Source organism: Phodopus roborovskii, unplaced genomic scaffold (assembly GCF_943737965.1).
Source record: "Phodopus roborovskii unplaced genomic scaffold, PHOROB, whole genome shotgun sequence".
In the NCBI taxonomy this organism is placed as follows: Eukaryota; Metazoa; Chordata; class Mammalia; order Rodentia; family Cricetidae; genus Phodopus; species Phodopus roborovskii.
Window position 1 is genome coordinate 10,452,734 of NW_026126516.1, and position 22,963 is coordinate 10,475,696.

At 49.6% G+C, this 22,963-nt stretch overlaps 1 protein-coding gene across 8 annotated transcripts in view; it reads left to right on the forward strand.

Annotated features, from left to right (window-relative positions):
- Positions 1 to 22,963, forward strand: part of Ppp2r5c (protein phosphatase 2 regulatory subunit B'gamma) — a 114,534-nt gene that overhangs the window by 50,579 nt on the left and 40,992 nt on the right. For all 8 annotated transcript variants that reach the window (XM_051196612.1, XM_051196614.1, XM_051196613.1 and 5 more), the window contains one exon: positions 21,848 to 22,047. In XM_051196612.1, the coding sequence (XP_051052569.1) occupies positions 21,848 to 22,047 (200 nt within the window). The remainder of the gene's footprint in view (positions 1 to 21,847; positions 22,048 to 22,963) is intronic.

A 22,963-nucleotide genomic window follows, 5' to 3' on the forward strand; every position in this document is an offset into this window, starting at 1 on the left:
GAGGAACAGCAGAGCCGAGTCTTGACTTCCTGCCTGTGCCACGTAAAGTTTGATGTCCTTCAGTAGGCGAATGTTTAGAAATCCCTGACTCGGTGCTAGACTTGGTCATGTTACAGGTGCTGCAAGTGTGTGCCTCTGCCAGCTTCCATGTGCACCGAGCGAAGAGGGCAGGGGCTGACGTTTGACAAAGCTAATTGGTGATGGTGTGAGGGTGTTCAGACCAGGAGGGGGTTTGTTTGTACTGAGTAAGCAGTGAAGCAGCCTCCCTTGCAGGACTGACGAGAAAGCGCAGCACAGGGCTGCCGGGGTGGGGGAGGCGGGGTCCTGAGCAGGGATGTCCAGTGCCACTGTGTCCTCCTCACACGACTGAAGAAGGCCATGCTTGCAGTGCATTTCCTGTGGCTGCCATGAAACACACCCTCAGAAGAAACTGAAAGCGATACCTACAGTAGGAGAGAATAGGGAGGCGGGCATGGCACAGGCCCATGTGAGTCTGAAGAATGTGTACTTTCAGAAGGAAAGGAGGGCGGCGCTGAGAGCGAGTCACCAGGGCACCGCTGTGGTCTTGAGGCGAATGTGGTGCTCTATTCGAGGAGCTAGACAGACTGAAGCATTGAGAAGCACTGTCGCCCGGCTTTGGATTTGAGACGGGGCCAGAAGCTGGCTTTCCTCGTCCTTCGGGCCGGGCAGGCACTCTCAGGTTTTGCCCGCCTGGCTGGCATGTGTTCCTCTGCCAAGGCCAAAGCGCGGGTGGGGTGTTCAGGTCAGCCCCTGGCAAGGCCTGGCTCATGCTCTGCCCCTCTGGGCTAGCTGGCCTATCATTTCTGCGTTCATTTAATTGAATGAACTTGGTAGGCCTGTTGGTTTGCCCTTTGGGTTTTCTCCAAGGTGAATGGTGAGGTGGCCAGAAGCAGCCCCGCTGAGAAGGCTCGGTCGTCACCACCTCCTCAAGAGGCTGGCACCTGCACTTTCTGGGGCAGGAGGGGCTTCAGAGGAGGAAGTTGGTCTTCCGGTGCTGAAGAGAGGAGGCCTCAACAGGGCAGGAGAATAAATGGGAAGCTAGAACAAAGAGGGGAGGGGCCACTGGTAGAGTGAATGGCCCAAAGGGTGTGGCAGTGTGACTGCCAGCTCCTGCTGACGTAGACTGTGCGGTGGTTTCCAGTTCTGTGGGTGTCTTCACTGTTCTGCAGTAGAGAAGTTCTAATCTGCACAAAGGCTGCTTCGTTTTTTTCACCTGTGCTCTGTGAGTCACAACTAAGGAGCCAGGAGCCGTAAAGAACCCCAAGGCTAAGAGTCTGTCACTGTACAGCTTGCATTTAGGCCTTTCTGTTCAGAGTTGAGTTGGTTCCTGTTTACAGTATAGGCAAGGGTGACCTTCATCTTTTGCATGTGAATGCCTGTTTTCCCATGGTCATTTGTTTAGACAACTGCTCCCTGCCCCATGAACAAACTTGCTGAAAGCCGGTGGACCTTCAATGGGAAGGCTTTTTCTGGGCTCCCCACTCTGTCCCTCCCATCTTGTCTCTGTCCTCAGGTCCGTCCACGCATGGCTGTCTTGGTAGCTTTGGCTCTGTGCACGGCTCTAAACCCAGGAAGTGTGGCTCCTGTGATTTTGGTTCTTTCCCAGGTGGCTTGATACTTTTATGGTCTGTTTGTGAGCATACCCTGTCTCTTTGTCTTGTTCTGTGATTTCCCCGAGTCAGGTCGGTGGTGAAGACAGGGCCACCTACGCTGCCTGGGAGCACCTCTGAGCCTGAGGGAAAAGCTCACCTCCCGGATGTTTCTGCTTCTGAAACCTATGGGATTTATCATGAAACCCCTTTGGATTTAGTGTTACAGCTCAGGGTAAAAGTGACTGTCCAGCCGCATGGGAGAGTGACCATCTAGGCAGCAAGTAGAGTGTGACCCTGTGGCTTCACACCCCCACAGGTGAGCATGGGACGAACTGCTGTTTGAGTTCTCAGTTGTGAAGGTTATCTTGTTCTGCGTGCTCTAACTTCTAGACCAGAGACCAGAGCTGAAGTGTAGTCCCGTGTGTGTGCGTGCGTGTGTGAGTGCGTGTGTGGTGTGTGTGAGTGTGTGTGTGTGTGTGAGTGTGCATGTGTGGTGTGTGTGAGTGTGTGGTCAAGTGATGTTACCTGATTGACAGGTCCTGTATCCTCTTCAAACCTGACGCACTTTTCTGTTGGTCTTGACATAGATCTGGTTCCCATCACTCTTGTCCATCAAGATGAGGTCCGTTTCATTCCCTGGGAGGTAAAGGCTGTGGCTCTCAGTTCCTCTGGGACCAGGCTCAGTCACGTCCCAACCCCTGTCAGCTCTGTGACAGAACATGTGCTTTCCAAAGGAAAAGCGAGGGTGCTGGGTTAGGTTTCCAGCATAAAGAACAGAACTGTCCTTGGTGTGGAGACTGTCCTTTTGGGCATTAAAGTGGGCATTTTTTTCTGCCTTTTTCCCCCCTTAATCTCAATGGTTGTAAGCCAGTGAAATTCCAACTCCAGCGGTACCACATAATACTTCAAATGGTTTCTGCTATTTCAGAGCCCATATTTAATATGAGATATCTCAGATAATCAACTCAGGTGAAACCGAAGCAGCTGGTGGCAGTGGGGTTGCCAGTGGCTGAAGGAGGGAGGGATGGAAGGTGCCCAGTGCCCCCAGTCATGAAGTTTGGAAACGAGGCAGGTGACTGTCACTGCTCTGTGAGAGTTAAAGTGCCATGTTCTGAACTGTGTGCATTTCACATCCTTTTACAAAGTATTCATTGGTAGCCAGCATGGTTGCACACGCCTTTAATCCCAGCACTGGGGAGGCAGAGGCAGACGGATCCCTGAACTCAGAGCCGTTCTCTACACAGAGAAACCCTGTCTCAAGAATGAAAAGAATTCATTGGTATACAGCCAGGATGCTATGACCTGCTTCCTGGACGATCAGGTTCCCGTGCAACCGAACACGATCAAACATTTTACCTTGAACTGCAATCATTATGAAGTGGAATGCGAAATCAAGTAGTTTACATAAAGGCTGGACGGTGTGGTGGTTGTTTATGGTAATGCTTCGGTTCTGAGGAACATTCTCCACATTCCTGTAGGTAGGTGTGTGTGTGTGTGTGTGTGTGTGTGTGTGTGTGTGTGTGTGTTTTGGTGAGGATCTAGGGAGCACCCTGCTTATACAGGTAGACATTGGGAGGGCGGGGAAACACTCTGCTCACACATGTAGACATTGTTGGGGGAAAGCAGGGGAGTGTCCAGGGAGCATTCTGATCAAACATGTAGACAGTATATGTGTTGGTAAGGACCCTGGAGCACTCTGCATTTGTTGATGAGGCCCCGGGGATCACTGCTCACACATATACAGACATTGCGTGTATTGGGGAAAGCATCACCATGAGACACTGCCAAATTGGACACATGCTCTGCTCTGGAAAACCTACAAAGTTTGTTTTAACCATCAGCCAAGAGCAAAACAGTTCTTTACCTCTTGTCAGAAGGGCTTTCTTCACCCTGTCATGCTGCACAACTGGACGTTTTATGACTCATTCAGCTCAATCTGATTGAGCTTTCTGTCTTGGCTCGGCTGAGGTGACTGCTGCTGGTGGCCATCAGTGGTAGAGGCAGCTGTTGACTCTAGCGACCAGCATTGGCAATGAGAGGAGGGGTGTGAACTTTCAAAACACCCTGCACTACTTTCAAGTACCATTGTCTGGTAATCGGGTAGAGCTTTTGTATTTATACTTTTTCCTCCTTCGTGTTGTCATAGTGCCTGCCAGTTACTCTGTAGGAAGGCCGGACTTTCGGCAGGGGGACATGGTGGGAGCCTGGCACCATGTATGTGTGTGGGGAAGGGTTGGGGGTACATGGGAATTGGGTGTGTCGCTATCTATGATGGGCCTTATTGTTAATGTCATTAGACATTTCTGAGCACATTTGCTTTATTGGGTGTTTTCGAGACAGGGTTTCTCTGTAGCCCTCGCTGTCCTGGAACTCGCTCTGTAGACCAGCCTGGCTTCGAACTCAGAGATCCACTTGCCTCTGCCTCTCGGTGCTGGGAGTAAAGGTGTGTGCCATCACTGCCCGCCTCTCTGAGCACATTTGTATGTGTTGAAAAGTTTTAAGTGAACAGCAAATAGCAGCCATGGCATGAGGCCGAGACCTCTCGCTCAGGGAAGTTCGGAGCCCGAGGGAGCCCAGAGCCTGGAGCTTTGGGAAGCGTGTGTTGCTTTTGTTTTCCTCATTTTGTTAGTTTTATTTCTTTTACCATAAGTGAAAGACTCTGTGGACAAGCTAGTTGGTATCTATGATACATTGATGTCAATGCCTTGATGTATGAAAAGGCTCACATTTAATAGAACATTGGGCATTTTATTACTTTTTCACTACATCCGTAAAAGAATTTGATGTGGCATAAGTGATCAGAACATCTACACAGATCTGTTGATGAGTGGTAGAGGCTCAGTTAGTCCTTGCTGTTCTCAAAAATGCTGTCCTAAATGACCTTGGCTTGCCTCTCACTCCTGTGTACTGGGATTACAGGCATACACTACCATGCTGGGCTCTGCAAGTCTATGGATTAAAGGGAAATGTACTAGAAATAAACCAGAAACCAGTGTACAGAACTGATTCCACTTTTGAGTAGAGGTGTTTGTTTGCTATTTGTTGATGGTATTGTGGGGTGGGGAAGACAACTGATGGGATCGGGCCAGTGAGCACACGGTAAGACGGGACACACAACCCTGTAGATGCCTATGGAGAAACACTCTTTAAGCAGACATCATGTGAGATGCAGATCTGAAGGTGAAATTTATAGAACCAGTGGGGCCTGGGCCCCAGAGAGAGAGTGTATCTATTCTGTCATTCTGCTACGGGGATCCAGAGAAGGCTCTCCAGTCCTTCATCTTACAACTAAGGCTGCTGTCTTAGTTGGTGTCTGCTGCTATGAAGAGACACCGTGAGCACCACAACCATTCTCATAAAGGAGAGCATTTCACTGGGGGCTTGTCCTGGTGACATGGAGTGTGGCCGCGTGCAGGCAGACATGGTGCTGGAGCGGCAGTTGAGAGCTTTACTTCCTGGTTCAAGCAGAGTTGGAATGGACTACTGTGAGCTTTTGACACCTCCAAGCCCACTCTCAGGTGACGGAACTCCTCCAGCAAGGACACACCTCCTAATCTTCTGAACAGTTCATCAGCTAAGGACTAAGCACGAGAATAAAGGAGCCCGTGTTGGCCATTCAGACCACCACAGCTGGTAAGGGTCAGCAGAGGCTAGGTGGAAAAAAGAGCGTAGCCATGGAGGTTAGTCATGCTCTTCCGCGTTCGTGGGCCAGCCGGGAACCTGAACTGCACACCCGCTGAGTAGTGACCATCAAAATCTTTGGAAGGAGACAGAGAGGGTAGCTCGTTTGTCCCTTTCTTGGCACTGTGGGATGGCCTTGTCCCTGCATCCCTCTGCCTCCGGCCTCTTGTCTGCTCATACATTCTCTGCCAGTCTTTTAGCTTTGCTCAGTGGCATGGACCCTTAGCTAGTATGGCCCGGAGCAAGTTATCTAACATAGTGGGTGCTCTATAAAATAACTGTAATAATAATATGTCTCCCCCAAAAGGAGCTATGGGTCTTGAATGAGACTAAGGATGTGAGCATTTGACCTGGGTCTAGAACATGCTAAAATCACTAACTCAGCTAATGAAGACTGACTATGGAGTCCATTTTCAGGACTTTGACTTGGCCTCGGCATTGCCCCCGACTTGTCCTGTGGTCCAGGCTGCCAGGGCACGGAATTAGATATTAACAAACCTCCTGCAGCCCGCTGCAGGCTCTGCGTCCGCTCCACCGAGATTTCTGCCTGTAAGTTTGGCAAAGTGCTACAGGGTTCCTGTAATGACTGTGGGCTGCTTTGCAGGGGCCACAGTATGCCCCAGTTGGGTCCACCTCTCCCTGCGGCGGCCAAGTTAAGTAATAGTCCAGGCTTTCCCAGGAGATTGTTAGGATTATCTGACAAGATGATGTTTATAAAGCATGGCCTCAAAGGTCAAGCTTGCATGAAAGTATTTTGTCTTCAATTCTCTCTTTACTTTGTCTTGGAGTTCTTTTCCAGCTGTCCGTATTGAATTGAAAGTTTTAAATGGTCTTCGCTTTGTTTGACCGAACATAGTCAGTCAGAACAGATGTGTCTTGAGCATGGCATCCAGCTGAGGAACTTGAGCAGGTGTTGTCTTGTATCTGGACCTTAGACTCCTGTCAGCAGAACAGAGGCCTTATGTAAAGCCATGGTGTTTCCAGGGCCAGTTATCTGCCAAACTACATAGAAACCTTCTCAAAACTGAAGACAGAAAGAGCACCAGGTGGGGCATACAGCTCAATAGTAGAGTGCTTACCTGGCTTGTGCAAGGCCAAGGCTCAGGAGAAAAAGAAAAGAAGCAGCATGATGCTCTGTTTGGCATCTGAGTGTAGCTGTAGAGGCTGTTACAGAAGCCATTCCTGAGACGGGACGAGAGGAGACGACCTCATTGGCCCATTGTCTTCCCTGGCCTCTGCGCCTTTTAAAGTTGGAAAGGCGTGGAGTCTGAGCTTTCTGCCACGGGGCTGTCAAAGGGCTCCTCATGCTGATGCTGTATGTGAGAGGGTGCACATTTGGTCCTGTGGGACCCTGGGTGGAGATGGAACCACCCTGTTAGTGACTGCTGTCCTGTTCCGTGGTGACGGTGCTGCAAGTTTTGAGGAATCCTTAACCCTCACAACAGTCTGTCGGTCCAGAGCGTTGTCGCTCACTTGTGACTCTAGCACCCCACAGAAGGGGCTCAAATGAAGTCCTGGTGGGACTCTCTGCTCTGCGTCTGTGTCTGGGGATGTACTCAAAGTACATCCCCAGGGAGGAAAGGTGCCATCCTTGGGAACTTGGAACCTCCGATTCCAACTCCTGATCACCTAGAACCAGGACACTAATGTTGGACCATTCCTGGCCTTGGGGGAGTGTGGACTTCTTGACCAAGACCATCTAAGGAGGGCACAGCCCTGTCTCTGGCAGGCATAGGAGACACCGAAGTGGAGTAAGGGACAGTTGAGGATGTCCCAGAAGCTGAAACGCTCCATAAAGTTGAAGTTATCATACTGGACTGGACTTTGGCTGAGTGTCCAGTCTAGACATCCTTGTGGTCACTAAGGGGTGAGGGCGAGCCAGCCCGAGGCAGCTCCCACATCCTCACGATGCCAGCCATCTTTCTCCACCCTTCCTCTCTGTGCACTGCCCCTGCCAGCCTTTAAACCAAAAGCACAGCTATTGCAACCAAATACCAACAGCTAGGGTTTGTGACACTGGCGGGTGGCTGTTATTTATAAATGAGTCTGTCTTTGCTTTAGAAATGTGTATCTTATGTCGGGGGACTTGAGGACAGCTCTTTGAATGCTGTTTAAACTAAGTGAAAAACTAAGTATAATACCTGCATTTTAAACATTAGATATAATACATGCATTTTTTTTTTAGCTTACTAACACTGTAAAGATTACTCCCATAATTTAAAAACATTTATCTTTGTTTGGTTAACTACTGTTATCTGTGATGGGATGCTCCAGCCTCCTTACTAACTGCAGCGTACAGGTTCATTCAGATTGTTGAAGATGATGTTGGCCTGCTATGACAGCTGGACACTAGATCTTGGTGGTGAGAACAGCAGGGTATGTGACATTCGGTCCCCAAGGGTGTGCCCCAGGGTACCAACACTGCTAATCTCAAGCGATCCCTTCTTGTATTGGTTAGGTTTCTTGTTTTTTTATTTTACTATAGACATGTTTTATTTTTTTAAAGACAAAAAAATTTTTTTTTCTTTTTCCTTTCCCTTTCCCAAGACAGTTTCTCTGTGTAGCCGGCTATCCTGGAACTCACTCTATAGACCAGGCTGACCTTGAACGCAAAGAGATCCGCCTGCCTCTGCTTCCTGAGTGCTTGGATTAAAGGCGTGCGCCACCACTGCCAGGCTGACGGAATTCTTCAAAACCATGCAGCATGTGTTATGTGCTGTTGGCAGTCAGCGACTGAACTGTATTGCGGTAAATAAAGATCAGGCTAAACAAATAGGCCGAATAGATGTTTATTCAGGGAGAAATAACTTACAACCTAGACAGATGAACACCAGGAAATTCAACCAGATCCTCTCCTGTCCGAGTCACGCCAGAAAGAGAGCGCCTTCCTGGCCCCCTCCGACCTCCTCATTCAGAAACCGCAGCTCTGGAATCCACGGGGAAGTTTCATTTATAGGTGGTAGTTTGGACTTTTTGAGACAAGGTTTTACTGTAGCCCAGGCTGGCCCTGAGCCTATGGCCATGCTGGAGTCACAGGCGTGAGTCATTCATCCACATCAGTTCACCTGAGTGTGTTTATGTGCAGTGCCCACTTGTAAGTCACTCGCTGGGATTTGCACACATACACACACCACCTTCTCTTATGTCTTTGTAGTTGTGCCTTACCGGCCTGTAAGTTACTACTTGCCTATGTTTAACAGACACATACCCCAATACAGAAAAGAAAAAGAACCTAGTCTACCATAACCCTTCGTAAACATATAAAAACTTTCAGGATAGTTTTCCACTCAAATCTAATCATGCCTCATGTTGATAATACTAAGATGTTCATGAACTTAGCAGAGAAAATGGCTCCCTGTGATCTGGTAGTGTGCACTGTGATAGTTACATTCAGGTTCAGCCAGCCTTCTTAAGCTAACATTTAAGTAACTTACCCCCAGTTCTCTGCCCTTCTCTGACAGCAAGGATGTCCAGGGACTGTTTCTGCGCTCTGCAGGGCAGGAGCACAATTGAGTTATGCAGAACCAGACACTGCTCAGTAGAAACAGTGCCTCTAGATAGGTACAGATTTACTTACTGAGTTTGGTGCATCAGTGGCCTGCTTGGAAATGCCTGGTGTGAGTGGGAAATGTCTCTTCCCTTGCAGATGCTCTCAGAGGGTTAGAGAGAAACAGGATCTAGTGATAAGCCTGATTATCAAAAACCAAAATGACTATATTGGCGAGATTGTCCTACACACATAACATCTTCTAGTTTACAACCCAGTGTAACAAATATTCCTATTTCTTTAAATTAATGTTTATTTAAATTAAAAACAATCTTATTTTACATACTAATCCCAATTCCCTCTCCCATCTTCCCACTCCCCCCATCCACTCCTCAGGGAGGGTGAGGTCTCCTATGGGGGATCATCAAAGTCTGTCACATCATTTGGAGCAGGGCCTAGGCCCTCCCTCATGTATCTAGGCTGAGAGAGTGGTCCCTCCATGGGGAGTGTGTTCCCAAAGCCCATTCATGTACTAGGGATAAATACTGATCCACTCCAGAGGCCCCATAGATTGCCCGCCCCCCCCCCCAGCTGACACCCATGGTTCAGGGGGCCTCTTTCAGTCTTATGATGGTTCTGCAGCTGTCTGTCATTCTGGGGTCCGTGAGCTCTCACTTGCTCAGGTCAGCTGTCTCTGTGGGTTTCTCCAGCCTGGTCTTGACCCCTTTGCTCATCACTCCTCCCTCTCTACAACTAGATTTCAGTTTGGCTCAGTGTTTAGCTGTGGGTGTCTGCTTCTGCTTCCATCAGCTACTGTATGAAGGCTCTAGGATGGCATTTAAGGTAGTCATCAATCTCATTATAGAGGAAGGGCATTTAAGGTAGCCTGTCCACTATTTCTTAGATTGTTAGTTGGGGTCATCCTTGTAGATCTCTGGACATTTCCCTAGTGCCAGGTTTCTCCTTAACCCTATAATGTCTCCCTCTATCAAGATATCTCTTTCCTTGCTTTCTTTCTCGGTCCTTCCCCCAACTCGACCTTCCTGATCCCTCATGTTCTCCTCACTCCCCCCCCCCCCCCGCCGTCTCCTACCTCCCTCTACCCACCTACCCCCAACCCGTATTCCTATTTTCTGCACGAGGAAATTGGGACCCAAGAATAAAGGGTTCCTGCTCAGGGTCACTAATGTCTTCAGAACGGAACTGTGTTCCAGCTGAGGTTGTCCTACTTTTAGCCCAGGTTGTTGTGTGGTTTTGGTTTTGGTTTTGGTTTTGTGATGAGGTTGCTCTGCTCAGGCTGAACTCTGTCTTCTGACTCCTGAGTGCTGGGATTATAGATGCACATGTTACGCTCAATTCCCTCCAGGGTCTTATGCCTTTAGAGACTTAACAAATACTAGCTGAATTAAAGATCTGGAGTCAGGAATGGAAGAGTGGCTGTACCTTGGCATGGCTTCGAAGTGTCAGGAACACAAGCTGCTACCTGGGCCATAAAGAACACATCTTAGCAGGCCCGTGTGAGTACAAAGCAGGAGGCGCCCATGGAGCTGTTCACAGGCATGGAGGCTTCTGCACAGGAGTCCTCAGTTACAGAGAGTCGAGAGGGAATGGGCAGCCACAGGAGTAAGTATACACTCTGCAGTAAAGCTACCCAGCTTCAGATGTGCAGAGACAGTGGCACCAGGCCGCCATGGTCCTAGAAGCTGGAGGGAAAGAACTGTCTGCCACTGGATCCTGAAAGGCCAGAGGGGCCATAGGGTCAGTCAGGGAGCAGGCCCCAAGTTAGAGTCACAGGAGGCTGGCATCACATGGCTGCATCTGGGGAGGAGCACGCTCTGCCTGGCAGGCTCTCCTGTCCTAAGAGACCATGAGGGCGCCACAGCCCTCAAGCTTCTCCCCACAGTCGGCTAGCCAGCCCCAGTCTGTGCCTGTCCCGTGCACAGTTAAGGTGGAAGGCGTGAGGAGTGTGTTCATGATCTGGAACACAGGCTCGTTGTCTGTGAAGATGTACAAAAAGGTCAGATGTGACCTGGGAGTTCAGCTCTTGCCTGCCATACACAAGGTCTGGGTTCCATCCTCACCACTGGAGAGGGAAAAAAAAAGGGTGGGCGGGTAGGGGATTGTGTCCGAATGACTTTCAGCAAATAACCTAGTCACTAGAGTAAAGATAATAGTATATATGCACACTTTCCCGAAAGGAAAGTGTCTATTGGCCAACCTACCTGCTGAACATCCTACTAAGTAGCTAGGTAAAAACACACCTGTAATCTAGTATTCTGGAGGCTGAGGCAGGATTGTTGTGAACTCAGAGCTAGCCTGGGCTATGTAGTCAGACCCTGTCTCAAAAAACTAAATTATGTACATGAACCTGTGAGTATATATGTGTATACATGCATATATTTCTTACTAAGTAAATTATAGTTGTATAATTCAGGAAACAGTTATGTCAGAGGCCAGAGGTACCTACTTGCCTCCCCTCAAGTCACCATTAAAAAGAAAGGACTCGGTGCTAAGGGGCGGGGCTCCAGGTTGCCCACGTGCTGATGGTTGGTTGATTTTCTTGGCTGATGGTTGGTTGATTTTCTTGGCTTGGTGAGCTGCACCAGAAGTTCCTGAAGAAAGCAGAGCAAGCACTGATCTGGGCTTGGGCTCCAGCCAGGGTTTTGTTGCCAGTGGGTCCTCTGCTCTGCTGCGGCAGGCAGTCGGAGAGGACACTGCGAAACTTTGCCACCACTGATTGCCTGCTTCCTTGCCATCGGAGGACTCTTCAGGAGCACTCAGCTTGGGCAAAGTGAAGCAGTTGCTTGTTTGCTGTTTAACCCACCAGGGAAATTACAGGGCCCAGAATGATGGGTTACCAGGCTGGCCTAGAACTCACAGAGATCAGCCTGCCTCTGCCTCGTGAGTGCTGGGATTAAAGGCGTGAGCTACAACCATCGGGCTCAAAGGACCCAGAATGATGTGACAACAGTGTGTACCTACCACGGGCCTGGACCCCTCAGCCTACAGGGGCAGTGATGACAGGGATGATGAGCAGCCTGCTGAAGGAAGAGGGTTTGATTGAATTGAGACAGTTAGTTAAAATTGTTAATGAGCTTCCAGCAATCCTTTAAACCACCATGAGGGTTTGTCCGCCTTTCAGTGTCTTGAGTCAGATAGATATAACCTCTCTCCCCGCTCCCACCCTCTCCTCCCCCCTCCTCCCCCCTCCTGCCCTCCCGTCCCTCCCCTCCCCCTCTCAGATGCTGGGCAGAGCCTACTGTGCTTCTTCCAGCACCTCAGGCTTCCTTCCCCCAAGACTCCCCTCCCCCTGTGGCTGACTGACTCCATGCTGGTTTAGCTCAGATGGCCTGTCTGCCCCCCCCCCATTGTCCTTCTGGCAGCAGCTACACTTTATAATTTTCCTGCCCTGGGATTTTTCTTAAATTCTAATAAAGTTGTCCTCTTTAAATTAAAAAGAAAGGAGAGGGAAGAAGGAAAAGAAAGAAATGTAGGTTTCCCATTTATATTTCAGGATTCGTGCGTCTCCCTCTCTCTCCAACCTGTCCATCCTGCCCCAGAGGTGGCCTCCCCTGTGTGTGAGAGTAACCAGTGAGAGAGAGTGCCTGTCCCTTGGGGAATGCCCCTGCCACTCCCAGTCAAAGTACTGGGCATAACCTAAGGGGAGAAAGATTTGTTTGTGCTCATAGTTTCAGAGGCTTCGGTCCATGGGCCTCGGCTCCTTTGACCCTAGGGCCGCTGTGCGGTGGGAAGCATGTTGCAGGAGTACATGGCAGAGGCTGCTTACATCGTGGCAGACAGGAAACTTAAGGGTACAGGAAGGGCCCAGGGCAATGCTGGAAGAGTCCCCCGCGGATGGACTTCACCAGACCTCTTCCCTATCACACTGCGAATCTATCAAGGGATTCGTTCATTGATGAGCTCAGAATCCCCAAGATCCAGCCACTCCCCAGAGCCCATTAGCTGGCAGCCAGGCTGTGACAGGAAGAGAGGTCATGGCTCATTGACATTGGGCGTGTTGGCATCATTAGTTTACATGACAGCGTTGTCAGGTGCTTTTACTTGTGGGCACTGAGCTGAGGGCTGGGTGTCTGCAGAAGCTGGTGGGGGCAGGGCAGAGCACACATGGCCCCGGCTCCTCTTTAACCCTTTTAGGCAGCCCACTCAGTCAGCTGCTCTATCCCGTCACAGGCTCTGAGGCAGCTAGCTAGCATCTTAGCAGCGATGCTTTGATGGCCAGGCAGGCTGACACGATTGTTCTGAGTGAGGGTTCTTTTACTGTAGGATAAGCCTGCGCCAAGACAATATAAAGAAAAGGAGTTTGTTTTAGCCCACAGCCCAAGTTTGTGGGCCCCCCTTGACCTTACTTACTTTTACTTACCTCCCAGGGGCCCTGTCTCTTAACAGCGTGGTGGCCTAAGTCTCTATCTGCTGCCTACCTGGCTGTGAGGCTGGGGCTTGAGCATGCGAACCCTGGAGGGAGGTTCAGCCACAGCAGACACTTGGGCTCAGAGAGGCATCTTCAGATCCAGAGTTCCCTAATGCCATTTTGTGTCCACCCTAGCTCCCCAGAGATGACAGCACGCACCACTTTTGATTTCCTGGTGCTAGTGTTTTGTGACCCTGATTCCCAGGCTGTCCCTCTAAGACTGGTCCTCCAGGCAGCACTCCCTGATTCCACAGGCGCCAGCATACATGCCCCTTTGACTGTATCCTCCATCGCACCTGATCTTAGGCCTGCAGTGACCATCATGTTTGAAAAGAGGCCAGGATCCATAGCAACAGAGTCTGCCCAGAAAGAAGTGGCTGTGTGTTTGAGATGCTGAGCAAGGAAACAGGAAACAGTAGAAGCAGTTTTCCCTTTCCCAGTATCCTTGTGACGACCTGTACTTTTGTGGCTGTTGGAAGTTCTGGAATCTTCCTGTGACAGTCATATTTGTTGTCTGCCCTTGTTCTTTAGATAAATGAGCAGGCTCTGTCTGTTGCTGAGCCTGGCCACCAGGTGCGGCAGTGTTATTTAATACTTAATGAGTGGAGGGTGAAGTGTCCCGGCTCTACCACAGGTGATGAGCATTTGCTAATTGGCAGTAATGACAGCTTCCATCTCTGTTCCCCACGGGCATTCTAGACCTAGGCTCTGAAGTAGAGAATATGGCCTGCATCAACAGAAGGCACTCTGTCGGATTTGTTTACCCTTAGGAGCTTGCTTGCCTTCTCTTAATATTTTTTCCTGTTAATAAAAGACCAGGTCTTCCTGGGGACTTTTCCCCTGTGTAAAGGTGGGCATTCTGGACCGTTGGCTCCTCCTGTGTGTCACCTGCGCCTCGAGGTGGGGATCCCGCCCTGGATATACACATCCATGGGAGGTTTCAGGCTTCAGCTTGCTGAGGCCTACAGTAACCTCACGCCTCCTGCTTCTTACTTGACAGAGTCTAGACTAGAAATCAGCTTGGCCCCTCTGTGTGTCTTCAAGTCTTCACTAGAAAAGTCACTTAGTGAATTACGGTTTCCTAGGAGACCAGTCTCTCCTGGCCTGCACCTTCTCTCCTCCTGCCCTCCTCCACCTGACCCCCCCTCCCCTCCCCTTCCCCCCCCCCGTTTTGGAGGAAAGAATGAATGAATTAGAACTTGGCTTCAACTCCCTGCTTTTCAGGTGAAATGAGTGCCTTATTAAATAGCACTGTGATTTCATGAGAACCAGTAGTGGCAAAGTATGATGGAGGAGTGTGCCCCCAGCTTCATCTGTAAATGAAAGCTGGCCCCCAGGGAGCATCCCTAGGCTTGAGGCAGGAGTGGGGGTGGGGTGTGGACAGCCTCAAACTCAGGAGACCAGCTGGTTTTCCTGTGACAGAGGATGTGGGCAGGTGGTGAGTGCAGCATGGGAGCCATGGGGCGGGAAGGTGGGAAAGAGTGGGTAGAGAAGCTTGCAGGCCCTGTGTCCAGACACACAGCCCAGGACAAGGAAGGTGTCAGGCCTCCTGAGAGCAAAGGCTGCCTGCTGCTGCGGTGTGGTCTCCCCTGGAATAACACCTAGCAAAACCCAGCCACAGGTGGACAAATGACTGCCCTATGAGTGATCGCTCTTCAGCGCCTGCCCGGTGCTTACTTCAGTCCTTATTAAAAACTTGAACTTGGAAATTAAGATTTATTGTGAATTTGAGGAGCCATCAGGGTTACGACGGGTAGAGGGAATCAATCAAGTCAGTCTTTAGATCTTGGAGACTGAAGGTGCCGCTCAGTGGTTGAGCATTTGCCTGGCGTGTACAAGGAAGGCTCTGAGTTCTGTCCTCAGCACTACCAGAAATGACAGTGTGGTGGTTAGCTTTAGTTATCAACTTCTTGACACTCTAGAACCACCTGAGAAGACTGTCTGTGGGGGGACTGTGTGTGGGGTTGGGGTGGGGGGTTGTCTTGTTTACGGTGTGAACTAAGGAAAGAAGACACACACACACACACATCGCTCACACACACACACACACCGCTCACACACACACACACACATACCCGCTCTCACACACACACACACACACACGCTGCTCACACATACACACACACCCCGCTCACACACACACACACCCCGCTCACACTCCGCTCACACACATACACACCGCTCACACACACACACACACCCCGCTCACACACACACACCGCTCACACACGCGCACGCGCGCACACACACGCGCACACACACACACACACACACACACACGCTCCCCTGGGCAGCCTCTTTCTTTATGCGGCATCCTAGACTGTGTCAGTGTAGAGAGGGGAAAAGAATAGGCATGCCCACATCCTTTCTGCTCCTGCCATGGATGTGCCTACCCTCTCAACTACTGGCTCTGACTAATACATAATGATTATAAACTAGAATTGTAAACCAAATAAACCCTTTCTCCTCTAAATTGATTTTTGTCATCTTATTTTATCATGGCGAGAGAAACAAAACTAGAACAAATCATTTCCATTGTCTAGTGGTTTTGAGTACTGTGTGTACTAAAGTGAACAGTGTTTTTAGAGCAAAAGCTTAGGCTCCAGCGGCCCCAACAAGCTTGGCCAGTGTGTGTGTTCAGGGCACTGGGTGAGAATCGGGCTTAGAGAGAGAATTGGGGCAGGTGGCAAGACAAGGTCTGAAGAAGCCCCTGCCATCACTGAAGGGTCGGTCTGGCTCCTGACAGATGGTCTCTCCCGCTCCAGGCTGCATCGTCACCTCCCTGAGTTCACCCCATCTTTGGTGGAGGTGGGGACAGACCTGCCCTTTGGGCATCTGGACCTTGATCTAGAGAGAAAGTTAAGGACAGTGGCTTATCTCTGTGCCTCCAGCCAAAATAAAGGAGACAGACAGACACCAGATGCAGGCCAAGTGTCAGGCTTTGGTTCTGCGTGTGGGCCAGGTGAGGAGTTGATGCTTGATGCCTGTTTCCAGAGGTCACGTCACTTCATGTACATAAATTATGTTACCTTATGATATTGTCATAGGGTGAGCTGGGGGTACGGCTTTCATCAGGCCTCCGGGTCTATCCCCAGAACCTCAAAAAATAGCAGCAAAAGAGATCATTGTCACCAGAGATGAACCACCTGCCAGGCCAACACCCCCAGGAGCAGAGCTAAGGCATGGGGCGTGTGCTTTGCTAAAGTAGGTCTTCCAGCTCTGGCCTCCTGACTGACTCAGTGACTCTTCCAAGGAGATCTTGTCCCCAGATCAAGTTAACAGCACTCATTCACTCACAGAGCCTCTGTGGTTCAAGTCCATCTTCCCATGGTTCAGAGATCTTTCTGCACAGAGCCCTGGCTGCGGTGACCCCAGGGGAGGGGTACACATGTCCAGAGCAGGTGGTCCCCTGAGGCCCTCAGCTTTCTTAAGGTTCACATGGACTTTGTGTTCTACTCTAACACATTTAGTGTTGCGATGTAAACGCCTCTCAGTTCAGTGACCTTAGTGTGTTCCACTCTGATCTCTCTGTTCCCGCAGATAGTACGAGGCCAGCGTAGATCCTAGGTATAACCCTAGGGTTGAGCCCGCTCTCTGAAGACGGTCCACTGAGGGCCAGTGTGGGGGACACAGGAGCCATACCCTGCAGTTGGCATCATCTTCAGTTGAAGAACGTTGGTTTCCCTAGCTTTAAGTCCTGCTCTTTCGTCTTCCCCATCTAGCACAGCTGACGAACCCCACAGTTCCAACAAACCCCTAGCCGTGGCTTCTGCTCCTCCTGAACCTACATTCATTCCTCTTTCCTGACACCGGAGTAGTCACGTATTGATTACTTTTCCTTACTGTGGCCACAGCACCTGACATGAACAACTTGAGGGAGGCTTTGTTCTGGCTTGTGCAGGTTCAGTGCTGGTCCATGCTTACCTGGTGCCGTGAATTCGAGTGGAGTACCCTGGTGGTGGAAACGTACTGAGGATGTTTGTTGCCTTACAGCACACAGGGAACAGAAAGGGTGCATACCAGAATGAGCCGGGACAACATGATGACACAGGGCCAGTGACATGCTTGTTCCTGCTAGGTCCCACCTCCCAATTTTTTTTTCAGGACTTGTGAGCTTTTGGAGGAGCTGCTTCCTATCCAAACCATAATAGACCCCCCCCTCGCCCCCGTCCTTCACAGATTCAGGTGTGCCAAGTGAAGTTAAACAGCTGTTTTCATGTGAGTGCTTTGTCAAGATGCAACCATTGTTCTAGAATGGCACAAATGCCATGGGTAGCCTGTAGTCTGATCCTCCACTGGACACGAGCTGTTAAAAACAGCGCCGCTGGGTTCCATTATGTACGGTGTGGTACGTAGATGCTGACATCACAGGCCTGTGTGTCAGGGCTCCTGGGCACTGCTGTCTTCCACAGCGGTTGGCGGTGCCTGCCCCTCCCGCCCTGTGAACTGGGTGTGACCGCTGGCAGCAGTACTGCCCCTCCCGGGCTGTGGAGTGTCCGCCAGCTCCCGGATAGCTGCTGTCCGCCAGCTCCCAGATAGCTGCTGTCCGCCAGCTCCCGGATAGCTGCTGTCCGCCAGCTCCCGGATAGCTGGTCGTGTCTGGTTGTATGTTTGTTTGTTTTGGTTTTGAAAACAGCCTTGCTATATTGCTCACACTGACCCACAGACTTGCTGTGTAGTCCAAGCTGGCCTTAAAGTTGTGGTTCCCCTGTCTGAGTGCTGGGATTGCAGACGTGTGACCACGGAGCCAGCTTCTTGGGGTGGCAAAGAAAAGGTTTTGGCTTTTACGGTGGTTTCCTTGATGAGTGTTTTAGTGCTTACTAAGTTGTATGCCTAATACATATATTTTTGAGGCAGAACTTCATGTGTAGCTCCAGTTTACCTGGAACTCACGCCGTAGACCATGCTGACTTTAAACTCCCAGAGATCCACCTGCCTCTGCCTCCCAAGTGGTGGGAATAAAAGCTGGCCTGGCTGTTCTTCCGATATACTCTTCTATAGTTGTCTTAGTTTTCTATTGCTGTGATAAAATACCATGACCAAAACAAGTTAGGGAAGAAAGGATAAACTTGGTTTACATGTCCACGTCACAGTGTCCACGTCAGAGCAGGAACTGAAGCAGAGGCCATGGAAGGGTGCTGCTGATTGACTTGCTCCCCGGGGATGGTACCACCACGGCAGGCTGAGCCCTCCTCACAGCAACCGTTAACCAAGAAAATGCCCCCCAGATTTCCCGCAGGCCAGTCTAGTGGAAGCATTTTTCTCAATTTTTCTCAGTTGAAATTCCCTCTTCTTAGGTGACCCAAGCTATGTCAAGTTGACCAAAAAGAAAAAAAAAAAGTCAGCATAATATTCTTATAAAGCCATTAGATTCTTGCCTTTTAGATGTACATTGTAACCCTCCAGTTTATTTGAGTTTTGTGTGTAATGGGATCTAACGTCTTCCTTTCTTTCTGTCTCTATTCCCTGGGCCCTGTGTCCCATCCGACATAGTGTCCTGTGTTGAAAGGCTGACACAGCCTCTGCCCGCAGTGGCCATGCACAGTTAAGCTGTTAATGAAGCTTCACAAAATGTCGTGCCTCTGGAGCAGCATGGTCTTCCTCTGGGAAGACCACTATGGTCTTCCTCTGGGAAGCCCTGCTCCGCTCCATGCACTCCATGCATGACCCAGGCCCAGGGAAACTTTGACTACACAGGTTGAGTTTCTTACTCTTCTCCATGAACAACAGTTGGTTCCATGATGACCTCCAAGCTAGGAAGGGGATAAAGGGCCTCTCCTCCTTCCTTTCAGTCCTACTTGGAGGTCCTGGCTAGCACAGTCACACAGGAAAAAGAAACACTGGGCCTGGGCTTGCACATTTCAAGGAGTATTTACAGAAACAGCTCATCAGGGTAGCTAGTTACAGATGGCTTTTTTTTCTGTATTGCAAGAGTAGTCTAAAATTAATTTGGGGGGCGGATGTCATCTTCAATAGCATAGCAAATCCTAAAAATAAATAAATAAATAAATAATAAAATAACATTGAACACATTTTAATGAACAATTTAAGGAGGATTTGAGTGATTAGAGGAATAACTTGTTTTCCTGTACTGGGAACCTCAATACTGAACACTTACACATTCCTCAAGCCTCTATGTGACAAAGGTTAGTGAATGGTCCAGCCGTGAAGGAAAACAGGTGAAGATTCTTAACCACAGCAGTGGTACAGTGTAGGGCGATGCAGGCTGCCCTCAGATTCTCTGCCCTTGTGTTCCTGCCCCCTGAAGGCTGAGATCACAGGCGTGTGCTCTCTCGCTTGGTTGAGATGGTCATTAAGACGATCCATGGAGCTGGGCAGTGGTGGCGCACGCCTTTAATCCCAGCACTCAGGAGGCAGAGACAGGCAGATCTCTGTGAGTTCAAGACCAGCCTGGTCTACAGAGCGAGTTCTAGAACACTAGGGCTTCACAGAGAAACCCTATCAACCAAACAAACAAACAACGAAACAAAAATGAAATAGAGGGTTAAAGAGATGGCTTGGTAGTTCAGAGCACTTGTTGCTCTTATAGAAGACCCAGCCGAGTCAACTCCTAGTACTCTCTCAGTGACCACAGCCACCTTGCTGTAACTCCAGCTCCAAAGACTCTAACACCCTCTTCTGGCCTCGGGGTGCTATACACAGTTGTGAACAGACATGCATGCAAAAATAACACCTATACAACATAAAATAAATCTTTTTTTAAAAACCCACAAAGTAGCCACACCTTTGATCCCAGCACATAGGCAGAGGCAGGAGGCTCTCTGGGTTCAAGGCCAGCCTAGTCTATATGGATAGTTCCAAGGCAGCCAGGTGAGACTACACCTGACCAGAGATCCCTTCCTTTTAACTGAAATTTGCTGTGTAGAGGGAGGCATGGTTTGTTGTTTGTTTTGTGTATATATTGTATATGTTTAGTGTGTATATGTATAAGCATGCAGATGTGTGTGCATGTATGTGTGTGCATGCGCGCGTGTATGCATACTTTACTAAGTTAGTTGGCTCTATTGGCTTTTTTTTCCAAATCGGAGTTCACATGATGCCTCTTGGTACAGTGAGGCAGTTGAGTTGCTCGTCCTGTATCACCTCAAACATTCCGTGACTCGAGTTAGAGTCTGTACCCAGGGTTATCAGTCCCTTCCACAGTTGAGGCACACACTGCTGTTGGCCATTCCGTTAGTGACTGCTCAGGACCTAGTGTTCTTCCCTGGAGCACGCACATCTATGCGTGTGTTGGAGGGAGTGCATCTCAGTGTCTAGAAGACATCCCTGTGGGCCTCTCATGAGCAGCCCCTGGTGACAGCTCTCCCCTGATGCCATGCTGTGTCGGGATACTGCCTCTCCTTGCTGTCCTTCACCGGTCCATGTATAACTGGTGTGTTCCTGTTGTGCTTCCAAGTTTGATTGAGCACCAGGCTTGCAGTAGATGGGCTTTGTTTTATTTGTTTGTTTGTTTATTGAGACAGTCTCATTTTGTGGCCCAGCTTAACCCGGAACTCACTGTGTAGCCCAGGCTGACTTGAATGTGAAGCCCTCCTCCTGTGTCAGTCTTCTGTGATGCACTTGTCCAGCGATGCACTTGTCCAGCACACAAGCACAGTGGAGGCGTCTGCCCCAGCTGTCCTGATGACAGGCAAGCGTGATCTGGGGGCCCGGGGACCACCGAGGGCAGTGAAGAGCAACACAGGAGGCTGTGTGGGTCCTGAGGAGGACTGAGTGTGAGTGAGCCTCAACACTTGGGAGATGTGCTTTTGAAACAACCATCTTTCATTGTTGTTGTTGTTCCTGAATTTCATTTATGAGTTAATACAAAACATTCCAATGTGTCTTAATCCTCATCCTCTTCCTCCTCTTTGTCCTAGTTAATCTGGAAGTAACGCAGCTCATACCTCTCTGCTGTTGGCGACAACGCACAGCCAATCTCAGAGATTGTTCTTCAATTTTTTGTGTTTTGAGACAGGGTTTCTCTGTGTAACAGCCCTGGCTATCCTGGAATTTACTTTGTAAAATGGCTGGCCTCAAAATCACAGCAATCCTCCTGCCTCTGCTTCCCGAGTGCTGGGATTAACGGTGTATGCCGCCACCGCCCTGCTTAACTTAGTTCTCCATAGTGCTGGGAAAATGAACAAGCCGGAATGGAATCTATATGGACAAAAACTCTGACAAGTACAAGTTTACTTAAGGCATCTGGCAAGTTGGAATGTGAACAAACGTGTAGAGTTGATGCGGATCAAAGGCTAGTAAGAAGATAGCTAGTCAGAAAGGAAGCTGTCTTTGTGGACAGCATTGGGTGTTCAGATGTCGGCCCGCTCCGTATGTGGTGGTGTGGTTGGTGGCGTTCATGATCTCACAGCATCCTTTAGCAGCGCGTCCCAACCTCCTCACCCAGCATCACTGCTTTTTACCTCTGCGTGGGTTGAAACGGGTCGTGGAATTCATGTAGCGGTGTCCGAGAGCCCTTTCTCTCTGATGCTAGCCATTCAGGACTCAGTTAAGGAGAAGTCGTCATAAGAAGGCGCCTGCTGTCACCAGCATGGCATCCGCGGGGGCTGAGCAGTGTGCCCTGGGCCCTGTGGGTGAAGCAGCTATGTGATTGACAGCCCTTGCTCTGCCTTTCAGATGTCCCTCCTGCGGATCAAGAGAAGCTCTTCATCCAGAAGCTTCGCCAGTGTTGTGTCCTCTTTGACTTTGTCTCTGACCCGCTGAGTGACCTGAAGTGGAAGGAGGTGAAGCGGGCGGCCCTGAGTGAGATGGTAGAGTACATCACCCACAACCGCAATGTGATCACAGAGCCCATTTACCCAGAGGTCGTCCACATGGTAAGTGACGACAGTTTCACAGCTCACTCCTGAGCTGCAGCAGGGCCCCTTGGAGCCCTCACCCAACACAGCCACACCTAGGAATGGACCCTCCCTTTACCCCAAAGAGCTGGGCGAGCCTATATATTAGGATATACAGGATAGGACTGCAGTATATCCTAATGGGGAGAGGAGCGGTTTGCATTCATTTAACTGTCACCACTCTCCTGTGGGATAGAAATGTTCCAACTTGGTTTGTGTTTACTATGACATTGTCTCTAAATTCTTTGGCTTGATTTTTTTTTTTTTTTAAGCATATGTAACATTAGTGTTGTCCCTGTGGCTTCTTGTAGTTTAGAAGCAAACATCTTGCCCATCCATGTGCAGGGAAATTCTAGCACTCAGCAGAAAGCAGATGCCCTCGGCAGGGTGCAAAGCTCCTGGTCTTTTCCTCATTTCCAACTCTCATGTGCTGTGGAAGCCAGCCTCAAGTCCGGAATCTTAAGGAACTGTATTGAGTATCATCTACAGCTTTCGGGGTTTTGCTCTTGTGTTACGTGAGTCCTCTCGGAACTTGTTGGATGGCCCACATCAAGGGTATAGCCTCATTTTCTTCTGTGATTATTAAATGTGCCCTTGATCAGATGTTTAAGATCCATTTCCTCCATTCATTTAAGATGAACATATTGAACTCAACTTTCTTTTAAAATTAAGTCTCTTTCTTGGTACCTATTAAGTTGGTTAGTATGTCAGTTACACTATGGAAGATTTCTATTCTTAAGAGTCTTGGCAGCCAGCGTTGCCTAATTTACACTCTTTGATCCAAGAAGGAAGAATCTGCATTATGTGGGTCAAATGCCTACCTTTGAGCTCCAGACATGCTCCGGGCTGCCTGAGGTGGTATCTCACTCGCCTCCCTGGAGCAGTGGGCAGTCCC